Raw genomic sequence first — 13,603 nt, 5'->3', positions numbered from 1 at the left:
AAAAAAAAAAAAAAAAAAAAAAAAATAAACACATCTTAGTAAAACCAATACCTTCTCAGCTTCGCATCGAAGCTAAAAAAGTCAATGTGATATATTGATACAAGCTATACTTTAAGTCCATGTTGAAAAATTTAAATTAGTGTTATTATCTTATTAAAGATTGATTTATTTTATAAAAATTTAAGTTAAATTTTATTGTAAATTTCAATTTTATACAAGATTATTGGTATTATTCTATTCTTGAACATTTAGTTTCAAGTTATTTATTATAAAATTTATCAATTAAATAATAAAAATTATTGATTTACTTGTCTAGTTGATAATAATTGTTGTTGAAGATAATTGATTTGTACATCTTTTTGATCAGAAGTCTGTAGACTAGATTTCATCATGCTAATTTCATTTTTGTAAGCTTCCAGCTCACATTTTAAATGATCATTTTCATCCTTGACATCAAAAACATGTTAAATTTAACTTTTTAATTTATTGACTAGTATAATATACTAGTAAATGAGTTAAACAATTTTATTAGTTTATTGATCATGTGTCAATAAATGTTCAGCCACAGGAGATTTATAAATTTTTTGATTATTTTTGTTATTAAACTTGACCCCTATGTTTCTTTTTGTTTGTAAAATTTATTACATTTTTCACATAATATTTTATAAATGCTCAATTTTTCCCTTCTATCTCTATTTTTATTTTTAAAGTTACCTAATAAATTTCTGAAATTATTGCTCTTACACCTTGTTAGATTTTACTACAATAATAAAATTATTAAAAATTCTAGCTAACCCAATTGAAATGCCCCTATAATATAAAATGTGCAAACTAATTACTTTTTGTTTCACTATGCTAGTGAATTATTAGCTACCCACCTTTCTATATTCCACTATTGTGTTCAGACTAATTTTGAAATTATGTTTTCGACATACCCATTAAATCTATTTCTTTTGTAACTCCCAATTCTTTATCAAAATCTATTATATTTATCGTAGTAATAACTAATTTGTAAATTATACTATCAAAAGGTGCATTTTGAATTGCCAGCTATGGTACAAATTGAAATAATTTAAGATAATTTATCTTTTTTTTTTTTCGTATTACATACTTTTCAAATAATCAGTGTAAATCTCATACTTGTGCAATTTCAGTAAAAAATATTTTACTAATGCGTTAATTTAAATTTAGTGTATTAACTTAAGATCACTTTGAAATATAATATTATTATTAAGAATTAATTACCTGCAATTGAATGGGATCAGATTTACTTTTTGACTTCTTAGTATTACTTTCATCATCTGAAAGATCCATCTCATCTCCCCCAATCATTTCATCTTCATCGTCAATACCCAATTTAGATAGTGCCTAAATATTAAAATAAAAATTACCTATGAATTTTTTATGTTAAAAATTATGTTTTTTAAAATTGATAAGTTATTTATACACGACATAATAAGTGACATATGTGTATAGTTTTATTTGTCTAAAGAGACTGATAAATTACATTTTACGCGCAATTTATAAAATATATCAAATAAATAAAAAAAAAAAAAACTTAATGTTAGAAAATAAAATAGTACTTCACCTACCTATATTAATCGTCAAAATATATACCTGTTAAATGTATTTTGGAGAATTTGACATGCAATAATTTAAAATTTATGTAAAATATATATTAAGTATTACATTATTGTTTTATTACTATAACATATAAAAAAACGAATTATAAATAAACATAATAAAAAAATTTTAACTAACAAGAATGTGTAAATATTTTAAGTGGTGTAAATAAAGCAGCAATACTTTCAAATTTTTTCTACAGCAAATATATATATTTTCATAACACATCAAATATACAACTTTATTATCTAATTATTTTTAAAAATTAGTAAAACTTTAAATGGTATTAAGGAAATAGCAACTATTAAGCTAAGCGATGACTTTTTTTCAGTTAGCAATAACCTACCATTGCCTGTTTCTTCCAGGTTTCAATGTTCTTTCTCTGCGCCTTTGTGAAATGATCCCAAACTTTCTTGTGTGATGCAGAAGTAAACACTTTCTCGATCTGGGTGACTTTATACAAGGACAATAATACAGGCGGTTAACATTTTAAGAAAAAGACAGAAAAAAAATCCCCTCAAACAGGACTTTTCTTGAAAAATTAATAATCATACTCTTTACTCAAGTGAAAAAAATCCCTTATTTAATATTTAAAAAAATATGTGATATTTTAAATGAAAATTATAAAACAAGGAGTTTTTTTTACTATTTCTAGTTAATTAATTTATATGGTCAAAAATTGTCCTAATTAAATAATCAGTATATGTTATTATACATTACTGATTTACAACACTTTTATAATACTAGCAATATCATAAACTGTGCGATAACTTACCTTTAATTATAGTTAAATAGCATTTATAGTAAATTTATATATTTAGTAAAAATGGCAATATTTAAATATACAATATTAATAATTATTGTAATTTCAATACATTTACCTCAACCCATAATAGGATCATGGTGTACTTGTATAGATTGTAACTTTGCCTGATTATGTTAAAGTTTATTATAGAGATTAAATTGAAGAAAAAAAAATGTAATTTAGAGAATTTGTAATTCACTCTTTTCCATTTAAAGCAATACTAACCTTTGTTAAATCCAAAAAAAAACAAAAATAATAACTTTGAAATTTTATTTTATCTTTAAGCTGAACCATAAGACCAAATACCTGAATCTAATTTTTACCTCTCATGCAACTAAATAGCTTTAAATTGACATTTTTAATTAGAATGTTAAAGGCTATGTTATAAATTTATTCTCCTTATCAAGTACCATCATCCATAATTTATAATTATACTGATAATTTCAAATTAAGTATTTGAACCAACAAATATTATATAATTTAGTAAATACATAAAAAATAAATCTTACATTGTAATAAAATAGTTTGCATTCGACGTTTAGTGAGATCTTTCAAGTTTTGAAGTTCTTCTTCAAATTGATTTTTTTCAGATAATAGACGGCGAACATGAGAATTAGTTGACTGAATAATTGAGTAAAAAATATTGACATTCCGTTTGTTACAGTCACCTCTCTCTAACCAAGTGATAACTACTTGAACAGCATTTAAAAATGACACATCGGCTAGAAATTAAAAAAAAAACTATAGTTAATTCATAAATGAATAATCATTTATTTAATCATTATTAAATTATTTTTACTTTTAATCTCTTCACTTATGCTTAGAGCCTTAGCTTCAGTAAAATGTGGTATTAATGGAGGTGATGGTGGAGGATTTGACCGTGTTTGTTGTTGGCGTCTTTCTTCACGCATTAAATGTCTTCTTTTCATTTCCCATTCATATTGATCATCCCGAGCCTGAGCATAATCTACATGTAATCTTGATGCAGATACAAGCTCTTGGCCTTTCATGACTAGGCGATACCCTAAAATAAATTTTAAAGGCTATAAAGTATTAGATAGCTAAAATATTTAATCACAGAAAAAAATATTAATTCTTTAGTTGTATGCATAATATTACGTGATTTTTTTTATTAAGTACCTGATAATTCTAATGCTAAATCTACTGAACACTCATTTTCAAAACGTATGTGACAAAACTTTCTGTTACTTAAACGAATTGTTAATATTTCACCATAATTAGCGAAAATTGATTTCATTACATCTTCAGTAATACTTTCTGGTAAACCACCTACAAAAATTGTACGGCAACCAGGAGGTCTTTCTCTTGAAGTTGGTGGTGGTGCATTAAGAGGTGGTGGATACAAAGTACAATTTTCAAGTTGGATAACACGTTTATCATGCTGAATAACATTAGAATCTGGAGGCCTTTGAGTTGTATGATTTACAATCATTGAAGATGGCGTTGCCATTATATTACTCATAACACCATACTGAAATTTAATTAATTAAGATACCTTTGAATTTCAATAAAAAATTAACAAAATATCTAACCTGTCCCATAAACATAGAAGAATCTACAACATTAATTGGATTCATTATGTTGAAAGGATTGAATTGAGGCATTATTTCATTCCATAAAGGTGATGCTCTAACTGTTACTGGAGGCTTATTAGAAGGTAAACTTGGATCAGTAGACATTTCTATAATTGATGATTTATCTCCTTGTAAATCTCCAAATGGTATTTCTCTATAGATATAAACATTAGATAATAAACACACATGATTTTGAATTAAAAAGAAATTTTAAAGCCTAATATGAGGTTGTGATTTTATAATCCTACTGTCTTATAAAATTTTAATTATTCATATTATAATTTTTTCATTTATATTAAACAAAAATGTTGGTAAATGTATATAATTTATATACATTTAATCAAATTTGTTAATAATGAGCAATAGTTTTGTGCAAATGTGCCCTGACACAGAAACTCAGCTGATTCTATTTTGTAAAGTTTATTGAAAAATTAATTTCTAGAAAGTTTGATTCCATCCATCTAAAGAATAAAGGTTTCTCATAGTTTATAATACAAGTAATAACTTACATATTTCAGGTCTTAAATCATTTTTATAATTATATCATATTTATATTTTCCTTTTTTCAAATATATATAAAAATACACAAACCCTCTTTGAGTTCGATTAACTTGTTCAACAATGCGTTCCCAACGTTCATTTGAACTTCCAAGTTCTACAGGTTTATCCCATCGACCTCTTTTTACATCAGTTGATCGATTATTTTCACCAGAACTAGTAGAATCGGAAAATTTTCTACGTAAAAATGCATCATCTATAAGAGATGTTTTGGATTATTTTACTGCAAATCGAAATAAAAAATGTTTAACTTACAATATGACGCCATCTTCATTGAAATACTCTAAAGCAGTATTTTAACATCGGAATATTTAATGAATTTTTATCGTAGAACTAAAATATCTATAATACATCAAAATTTACAAAAGTAAATAGAACAATCAATTTCATTAATTTTACACATCGTGGAAAACAAAAGATTATAATTTTATTATTGATATCTTTATTGCTATAAAACATATGGTACTGTAGCTCCGACGAAATACTATCACAGATTATAAAATTTGTGATAGTATTTATAAATGCTTTTAATCGCGATTATAAGTGTTATCTATAATCGTGCCCTTATAAATTATTGTGGTTACAACATGTGATTAGTTATAGCTAATTTCAATTTGAATAATTAAAATTACTCTTCTAAAATTCAATTTATTTTATTTTTTCATATTTAGATGAGAAATATCAATTAACCTTATTACTAAATTATTTAAATTACTCTTGAATTCTTTGAATATATTTGATAAATGTTAATATGTTTGTTAAATGGGATGACTTGATGGATATAATAACAGATTATAGTATTAAAAAAGGGCTGATTGAAATATTCAATACTTTGGAGAATGAAAAAAAAGTTGGTTTTTGTTTAAACAATGAATTTATTAGGTATTTGGTTCTTATATTGATTTTACTTCGAAAAATTTACCCTGAATTTTTAAAATGTTTGACATTATTCTCAATTTAAATTTTTTAAATGAAGGGGTATTTATATTAAATAAATTCAATACAATTTTCATAACTAATTAGAAATAATAAGTTAAAATATTAAATTTTAACTTTTTTCTTAATTTTTATTATAAAACAATAACAAATTTTTTAAAATTACAAAAATTTATAAATAATACATAATTATATATAAAATTTATATTTTTTTTATGAGGGTCATTTCTAAGTGTTAAGTGGAAAAGTTATAATTAACAAAATGAGAGGTTTAGTAGATTTATCATATTCAAAATGCTATTAAAGTGTCAATTACTGTCACTTCAAACTAAAATAGAGTTAAAAGATCTTTCATTTGTATATATAAATTTACTATCTTTATTTTTCAGAAACTAAAAATAAATTATGATCTCAATGATAGATTAGGGAAACTTATTGCTAAGTAGTTGGCTATTTGGAATAGCTAAATTGCAAAAAGTATACATCTAACATATTTAAGTTATAAAATTTGTTTTATTACCTTTTATGCTATTTTTATCATGATTGTCTTGTTTTCCAAAATAATTTTATCTTCTTGGTCACAAGTCTTATCTATCATTGACTTCATAATTTCTTTTTAGTTTCTGCAAAAAAATATATAATGAATTTCTTATATACAAGTAGAAGAAGTAATTGAAACAGTAATGTCATTTTGCATACTATTGATCAACTAAATCTTCCATTTTGTTTGTGTACACTAGCTCTATTTAATTAGTACACATACTTAAAAAAAAAAATTATATTGCCTTTAGACATTTTAAAACTTTACTTCCTTGATTACCCTCATACATTTATTTCCTTTAGCACTATAATAACTATATTAAATCTTAAATTATTTATGATTATTTGACTTAGATATGTATCATATTTAGATGTATTTAAATATTTTAATCATAAAACTTAAATAGGATCTATTTAATAGATCTATTTAAACTAATTGGATAATGAATAATGATTTATTATGTATCTTATTATACTATTCAATCCTATATAATAAGTTTTGATGATGTGCATTATTTTAAATCTTATGATCAAGTAAAAAAATTAAAATGTATTTTAGGAATTGTTTGGAACGTTGGTTAGATAGTCCCGAGTTTAATAACAGTTTGAAAAATAACGATACATCAATACAGCTTCGTTTAAAGGCAAATGAAGAATTTAAAAAAGAGAAATGGGTTCTATGTTATAAATTGTATTTACAAGCTGCAAAATTTGCTCTATCTGATAGTTTAGAATTAGCTTTAGCCTTTTCAAATCGGTCAGCAGTTTGTTTAAAGCTTAAGAATTATCATGTAATAATTCAATTATTCTATAGAATGAATATTAACTAAAAAAGTATAATGTTAGGAAACCTTCTATCTGTTCTATCTTTATATACAAATGGTCCAGATCTAGCTGACATCTTTTGTAATTTTTGATCAAATAACAATTAAGCATTAGTTTTTTAGAACAATTTATGTAACGGGAAACCAAAAGTTTTATTTAATTCAGATGTGAAAACAGAAAATAATTTTTTAGGGAAAGGATATTTCACTATTTTTGTTTAATTAAGAGTTATTATTTTTTATAAAGATCACTTTTATAAAAATGATTAACCAATTTGGGGCTGATTATTCCTATGGTATTTCTTAGTATTCTTGACTGATTTCTTTCATATGTCTATAAGAGATTTCAAAATGTTCTTTTGACCTATTCCTATAATGTAAAAATTGTTTGAAAAAATTAGTATAAAGTGTGATTTAGATCAAAAGTTATAAAAGATATGTTTGTTAGATCTATCTTGTATATACTGTTTATTAACACTAGTACACTTGTAAAATTCTATATTAATTTTACATAAAAAATATTATTATTTTAGGGATGTATTTTAGATATTGACATATGTTTTGAAATTTTGAAATCAGAGAAATGCAATATTAAAATATTAGAAAAAAATCGCTTGCTAACAAAATTGATGAAACGAAAAGTTGAATGTCTAACTGAGGCTAAGCAGTATAGATATGCTATCATGTGTTGGCAAGAATTATTAGATTTCTCCAAAAATATTTCTAAAATATCTTTAGATGGTATTAATTAATTTTAATTATTAATATATAGATAGATATTGCTAGAAAATAATTTATTTTTTGTGTTTAGAGAATTTTGTAAATAAATACAATAAATTGTCAAAGAAATTAGAAAATGGTAACATTTTTGATGATCAACCAGTAAATTTTTTACATCCAACACCAAAAGAAGAGTTAATAACAAAAGCGTTAAAGATAAATAATATAAATTTACCATTCAAATCTTCAAAATTAAAACTGTGGTATTTAATATACATTCTATGATTTTATGACTAAACAGTTGAACTTGGGTCTAAGTCATATTTTAATTTGTTGAAGTAAATTAATTAATTAATTTACTTATTTTAAACAATAAATTTAATTTTTTGTTTTATTTGGTGGTTTACTTAACTTATCCAAGAATGTATCATGCTTTGCTGTGCAGGTACCGAGATTCTATTCGATTGAACAGTGCTATCTACATAACACAGTTCTTGTATACCCTATTTTACACAATAAAATTTTTAAGATACAATATTAAACATAAAAAGAGAATATTCTGAAATATTTCATGCATACAAGCCAATTTAATTATTTTAACATTATCTTGTTAAGTTATAACAAAGCTCAAGTTAAAATAGCAATTTAGATAACAGCAAACTTGTTAGATTAAAAATAACCAAATTATTTAGTTAACTATATTGTATTGATCCAAAAATTGACAAAAAATAAATATTTCTAATAACTGTTATATTTGATTGCATATTGGTGATCAATTATTGTAATTAATTCTATTAATCAATTATAAATTAATTATTGTCTATACAGTGTGATTTATTGACATTAAGACTCTCATTATATTTGAAATTATTGAACATTTCAATTTTCATAAAGGAAAATATTGTTTGATCCAAAAAATTCTACAATAATATATAGTTAAATAATTGTTGTTCATCCATTTAGAGAAAAATGACTGAAATTTAATTTTCTTTAATTATAACTTCTATTTTAGTTTAATTATAATAAAAAGGAAATAATTTCAAAAAATTTTATCTTATAATTTTTTTATTTAACAGCCATTCTTCTGTTATTACTTGTTTGTTAGGTTTACAAATTTGTGACCAATTTTCTATTGAATATTTGCTGTTTAGCATATAGTAGTTGTCATTTATTACAGGTACAACTTAATATTATTCATCACACTGAAATCTTATGATTAATAATTGATGACTAATAATAGCATGTATATCCATCCAAGTTTACTCTCATACATTGTTGAACGTCCGGCGTGGAAAATTTTTTTTGATAACTACCATAAAAATAATTTATGGTTAATTGAAATAGATTATTGTAACCTGTATCATAAATACTAAATTAATGATGAATTTGTACTTTAAATAAATCTTATGACATTCTATCCTCAATGAATCACCCTATAGATTATTATATTCTAATTAGTTACTTAATATTTTACATTTATTTATGAAATATGTAGTATTTCTGAAACTAAAGGAAGACATTTTGTTGCATCATCTAAAATCAATTATGGTGAACTTCTAATTTTTGAAAAACCATTTGCATTTGTGTTGTTACCAGATTATTATGAATTATTTTGTTATAATTGTTGTTCATCTTTAAAATTATATTCAATTCCGTGAGTATTTAAAAATATTCAAAAGTTATGAAATTAAATTGTATCATTATTATTATGTAACAGGTGTAATGAATGTAGTACAGTTCTTTATTGTAGCAAAATGTGCCAAAAGAAATCCTGGGAATCATATCATTGTTGGGAATGTAAACAAGGTACATCAATATTTAAATGTATTGGAATTGCTCACCTTGCTCTAAGATTAACATTGAAGACATTATTTTTTAACTCGGAGAATGAAAAAATTGTTAATCTTCTAACTCATATAAACAAATTTAATACATTGGAACTGTATCAATATTGTTTGGTAAAAAAATTTTCTTAGGTAATTTGTAAAATAAAATAATAATAATTATTTTTTTAGACGGCCACACTTTTATTATTGTATTTAAAAAAGAAAACTAATTTTTTTAACCAACATTCCGACAAGAAATTAGATTTTGTTGGAAGTGAATTATTACACCACATGACTAGATTAGTGTGTAATGGTAATGCTATTTCATCTCATATTATGATGGATAATAATATAAATTCAACCTCACAACTCATTGATGAAACACAACCTCGGATAGGAACTGCTATTTTTCCAACTTCAAGCATGTTAAATCATTCTTGCGATCCTAACATACATTCTAGGTAAATTATTAAGTTGGCATAATTATAACTTATCGATAATATATAAATATAGACTTGCATTATTATTGATACACCAAAACATATTGGTAACAGAAATTATATTATCAAACATTTTAGTGCAAATTATTGAATTCTTAAAAATTCTATAAAGATATGATAAAAAGTTATCTTAAAAAATAATTTATATAAGTGAATGGTAATATATGGTTAATATCATTTCTAAAATATTTATTTTCTATATGTAAGAAAAGTAATTTAATTTGAAAAAGAAACAAATTCTACAATATAATTAATATTAGCATTAATAATATAAGTGTTGCACACTGTGCAATGTTTCATTGTTTCAGGTACTAATTTTTTAATGCATAAAGATTCTACCAAAAAAAAAAAACAGGAAATCCCTATAAATTTTAAATGTTGTATTTTAATAAACTATATAAAAATATTTCTTTGGATATTAATTGTACTCAATAAATATAGTAAGCCCTAAAGTTCTTATTATTAGTTAAGTTTTTATTTGTTTTTATAGTAATATATTGAATTATGTGGTTATAAAAGCATCTCGTAATATTGAAATAGGAGAAGAAATTACAAATTGTTATGGTATATTACATTTTTAAAATAATAATTTATCTAATCAATAATAATCAAAGAAATCTATTAAAATAGTTAAAAATTATAGGGCCTAACTTTCGACGCATGCTATTGCTTGAAAGACAAGCAGTTTTAAAAATGCAATATTATTTTGACTGCAAATGTTGTGCTTGTATGGATCCAGTTGCAGATAGAAATTTTAATCTCAGATTTTATGGACTTGTATGTTTATCATGTAAAAAACTAATTAGTGCAACTATATTTGATTTCCAAGATGAATATCTCTTTTGTGATCATTGTTTAAAAAAAATTGAAGCTAATCGTTACAAATGTTTATTATCTAAAGCTGATGAAGTCTATGAGAATGGTAATGTTTTAGATTATGAACAGTATGTATAGAATAATATTTTTAATGAAAATAATCAATGATTTAAATTTTAATAGTTTAGATATTTTAATCCATATGTAAATCATAATCTATCCATTAACTCTTTCACCTCAAATAAAGGTTTCAAATAAGAATCTATACATTTCACAAATTAAATAATATATCACTCATAGTTCTTATGATTTCCTTGGAAACTAGTTTATTTCATAATATTTATAAATTTAAATTTATAGTTAGTTTTATTAAAGCAATAAATTAACAATAACTAATAGTTGTTTAATAAAATCTTATCATAGAGTGACTGTAACTCATTTAAATTCAATGTTTTTATTATTACATTAAATTATATGATTGAATTAGAAAATTTAAAAATAAATGCTTTTAAATTACTAAAAAAAATTTTTAATTTTTCAGCTTTGGTAGAAATTGAAAGAAATAATTCTTCAAAAGCAAGTGATATGCTATTAAATTCTTTAAAAATGTTTACTCAAGTTTTAAATTCTAAAAATCCTAATGTTTTTAAATGTCAAGATGCTTTAGCAAAAAGTTTTGCTATGTCAGGTAATAAAGAACTAGTATAATAAATTATACATTTGTCTAATGTATTATTTTCAAAAATTATTAAAATTAAAACCATACCAAAATTAATGATTATTAATATGTTAAAATTATGGAAGCATTGACTTTTCCTAATATTTTTGAGAATTTAAACAACTCTTTACTCTACAGTTTGTCTTGTAGCAATAGCATAGTTAGGATTTCATAATAGGGGGCCATAGAAAAGAAATCTATAAAATCCATAATTTAAACCTTTTTTTTTTTGCTCATAATTTAATTTTAGAGATAAATATTGTTGTCGATTAGGGATAGGCCATTGAAATTAATTTTAAAAAAGTACAATTTGTTTTTAAGAATGTATATTATGTATTATATACTACATTCAATTATAACTAATGTAAAAAAATATATTATTAAGATTTGTGAATACATTTGTCCTTTATAGAGTGGCTTCTATTTTCAAGTTTTAATTAAAAATACCCAAATCAATTTTAATTTGGCAAAGTGGGGACCAGTAGAAATTTAAATCTGATAGTGATCAACAGTATTATTATAAAATTATGTGAATGTGCACAATGATGTTAAAAAAAAAAAACTAATTTCATTGTAAAATTTATAGTAAAAAAATTTTTTTTTGTTATCACCTTCTTGCACTTTTGTGTATCTAAAATGAATAAAAAAAGAATTTTGAAATACCAATTGCAATTCATAATTGTATTAATTGATTAATTTGCAGGTAATTTTAAGGAATGTTTAGTTTTTTTAGATAAAACTCTCAAGACAATAGAACAACGTTATGGAGAAAATAGCATTGAAGTAGCTTATGAATTAGATAAAATTACTGATATCATGTTAAGTTATCTGAATTTTAAAGAAAACAAGTAAATATAAAATATTTAACATAACTTTTATTAAATTTTTTTATAAATTTGATTATCATTAGTCATCACTAATGATTATGACTTATGATGTTTCATAAATACTTTTTTTTACTAATTTTTATTGTTTAAATATTAGCACGATAATTAAGTTAGCAAAAAAATGTATACATTCATACGTTGAATTTTATATTGTTATATAGGTGTAAGATCATAACATAAGACTTTCAGTTTAATGCATGACATTCCAATTAAATGTATCTATTAAAAAAATTGTTCTATCATTTTTTTAGATTTTTAGTAGAAAAGGCTTTGGCGTTTGTAAAACGAGCTATGAAGATATATTGTGCTCTTCTGTCTGTCTGGGATATACCAAATGATGAATTTACTGTTGTAAACATTCAATATAAACAGAGTTGCTTATTAAAGTTAATTTAAAGAGGCTACTTAAAAAGAATATTTTATTCTGAAATGATGTGCCATAATGTACAATATAATGTGACAGATTAATTGAAAATATATATTATAGAATTCTTATAAACTGATAAAATCATCAAATTAAATTGTAAATTTTAAATTAAATATTTTATTCAAAAAACTCTACAATAATATGTAGTTATATAATTTTTTTTCATCAGTGATAAAGATCTTCACATTAATTTTCTTAAATAAGAACCTCTATTTTTACTGATACGAACACATACGTGATCATATCCCACAACATTATAACGACGACTAGGCTTATATCGTTGACACAGTGACACGCGTATTAACTACAGGAGGGCAGACTGCACACATAAACACTTTTGGAATTCACGGTCACTGTTTCATAATACTAATAGTTGACTTTTTACCATCGTCGCGACCATTACTCTATTGTCTTATATTTAACTTAAATTATCTACCACCGAAATAGTATTTGTGTGTGTCGCCGTCAGCTCCCTGTTGGATTATATCATCTCTAGGTGTCCAGCGGCTTGTATTGTTAATTTACTTGACATACCTAAAAATCTATTATATCGTTGCATAACCAAGATGGTTACATATTATTGTAGTGCGACACTTGGTAGTTCCTCTAAGGGAATATAAATTAAAAAACCCAGCACAGGGGGGTCGCGGCACAGTGGTGACGTGGCATAGTTGGATCAAGTATAATGATATCTGACAGTGATTAAAATCACTATCAAAAAAAAACGCTTCGATGCAAATCTTTAGATAGTGTTTAATTTTAAAAAATTGGTGGATTATTCCAAAAGCTTCATAAACTGCTAGTTCCTTATTAATATCCTGATTAAGA

General features: G+C 23.7%; 2 protein-coding genes across 7 annotated transcripts in view; one reads left to right on the top strand and one right to left on the bottom strand.

Annotated features, from left to right (window-relative positions):
* Window positions 1-6,056, bottom strand: part of LOC126905273 (ecto-NOX disulfide-thiol exchanger 2) — a 7,784-nt gene extending 1,728 nt beyond the window's left edge. The window contains exons 1-10 of one of the 3 annotated variants that reach the window (XM_050684810.1): window positions 6,038-6,056; window positions 4,837-4,923; window positions 4,615-4,777; window positions 3,982-4,177; window positions 3,569-3,920; window positions 3,228-3,452; window positions 2,938-3,150; window positions 1,970-2,076; window positions 1,246-1,368; window positions 309-446 (exon numbers count right to left, since the gene is read on the bottom strand). In XM_050684810.1, coding sequence (XP_050540767.1) covers window positions 309-446; window positions 1,246-1,368; window positions 1,970-2,076; window positions 2,938-3,150; window positions 3,228-3,452; window positions 3,569-3,920; window positions 3,982-4,177; window positions 4,615-4,777; window positions 4,837-4,855 — 1,536 coding nt within the window. In that variant the 5' untranslated portion in view covers window positions 4,856-4,923; window positions 6,038-6,056. Of the gene's footprint in view, window positions 1-308; window positions 447-1,245; window positions 1,369-1,969; window positions 2,077-2,937; window positions 3,151-3,227; window positions 3,453-3,568; window positions 3,921-3,981; window positions 4,178-4,614; window positions 4,778-4,836; window positions 5,013-6,037 lie in introns of those variants that run through there. The other 2 variants (XM_050684809.1, XM_050684811.1) reach the window with 2 other exon arrangements.
* On the top strand, window positions 5,154-12,929 carry LOC126905271 (SET and MYND domain-containing protein 4-like). 4 transcript variants are annotated; one of them, XM_050684804.1, is made up of 12 exons: window positions 5,155-5,463; window positions 6,617-6,848; window positions 7,415-7,622; window positions 7,693-7,864; window positions 9,097-9,255; window positions 9,319-9,559; window positions 9,617-9,888; window positions 10,418-10,491; window positions 10,571-10,849; window positions 11,285-11,431; window positions 12,186-12,309; window positions 12,600-12,929. In XM_050684804.1, the coding sequence occupies exons 1-12, from the start codon at window positions 5,333-5,335 to the stop codon at window positions 12,742-12,744; spliced, it is 2,184 nt and encodes a 727-aa protein (XP_050540761.1). In that variant the 5' UTR covers window positions 5,155-5,332; the 3' UTR covers window positions 12,745-12,929. The 4 variants fall into 4 exon arrangements, with proteins under 4 accessions (XP_050540763.1, XP_050540761.1, XP_050540762.1 ...); XM_050684805.1 differs by having other exon boundaries at window positions 5,156-5,431; window positions 12,165-12,309; window positions 12,600-12,928; XM_050684803.1 differs by having other exon boundaries at window positions 5,157-5,463; window positions 12,165-12,309; window positions 12,600-12,928.
* Window positions 12,930-13,603: the final 674 nt, after the last annotated feature.

Source organism: Daktulosphaira vitifoliae, unplaced genomic scaffold (genome assembly GCF_025091365.1).
Source record: "Daktulosphaira vitifoliae isolate Bord-2020 unplaced genomic scaffold, ASM2509136v1 Scaffold_4, whole genome shotgun sequence".
NCBI classification, from domain to species: domain Eukaryota; kingdom Metazoa; phylum Arthropoda; class Insecta; order Hemiptera; family Phylloxeridae; genus Daktulosphaira; species Daktulosphaira vitifoliae.
Note: the sequence above shows the minus strand (reverse complement) of the source record. Positions and strands in the feature narration are given on the sequence as shown.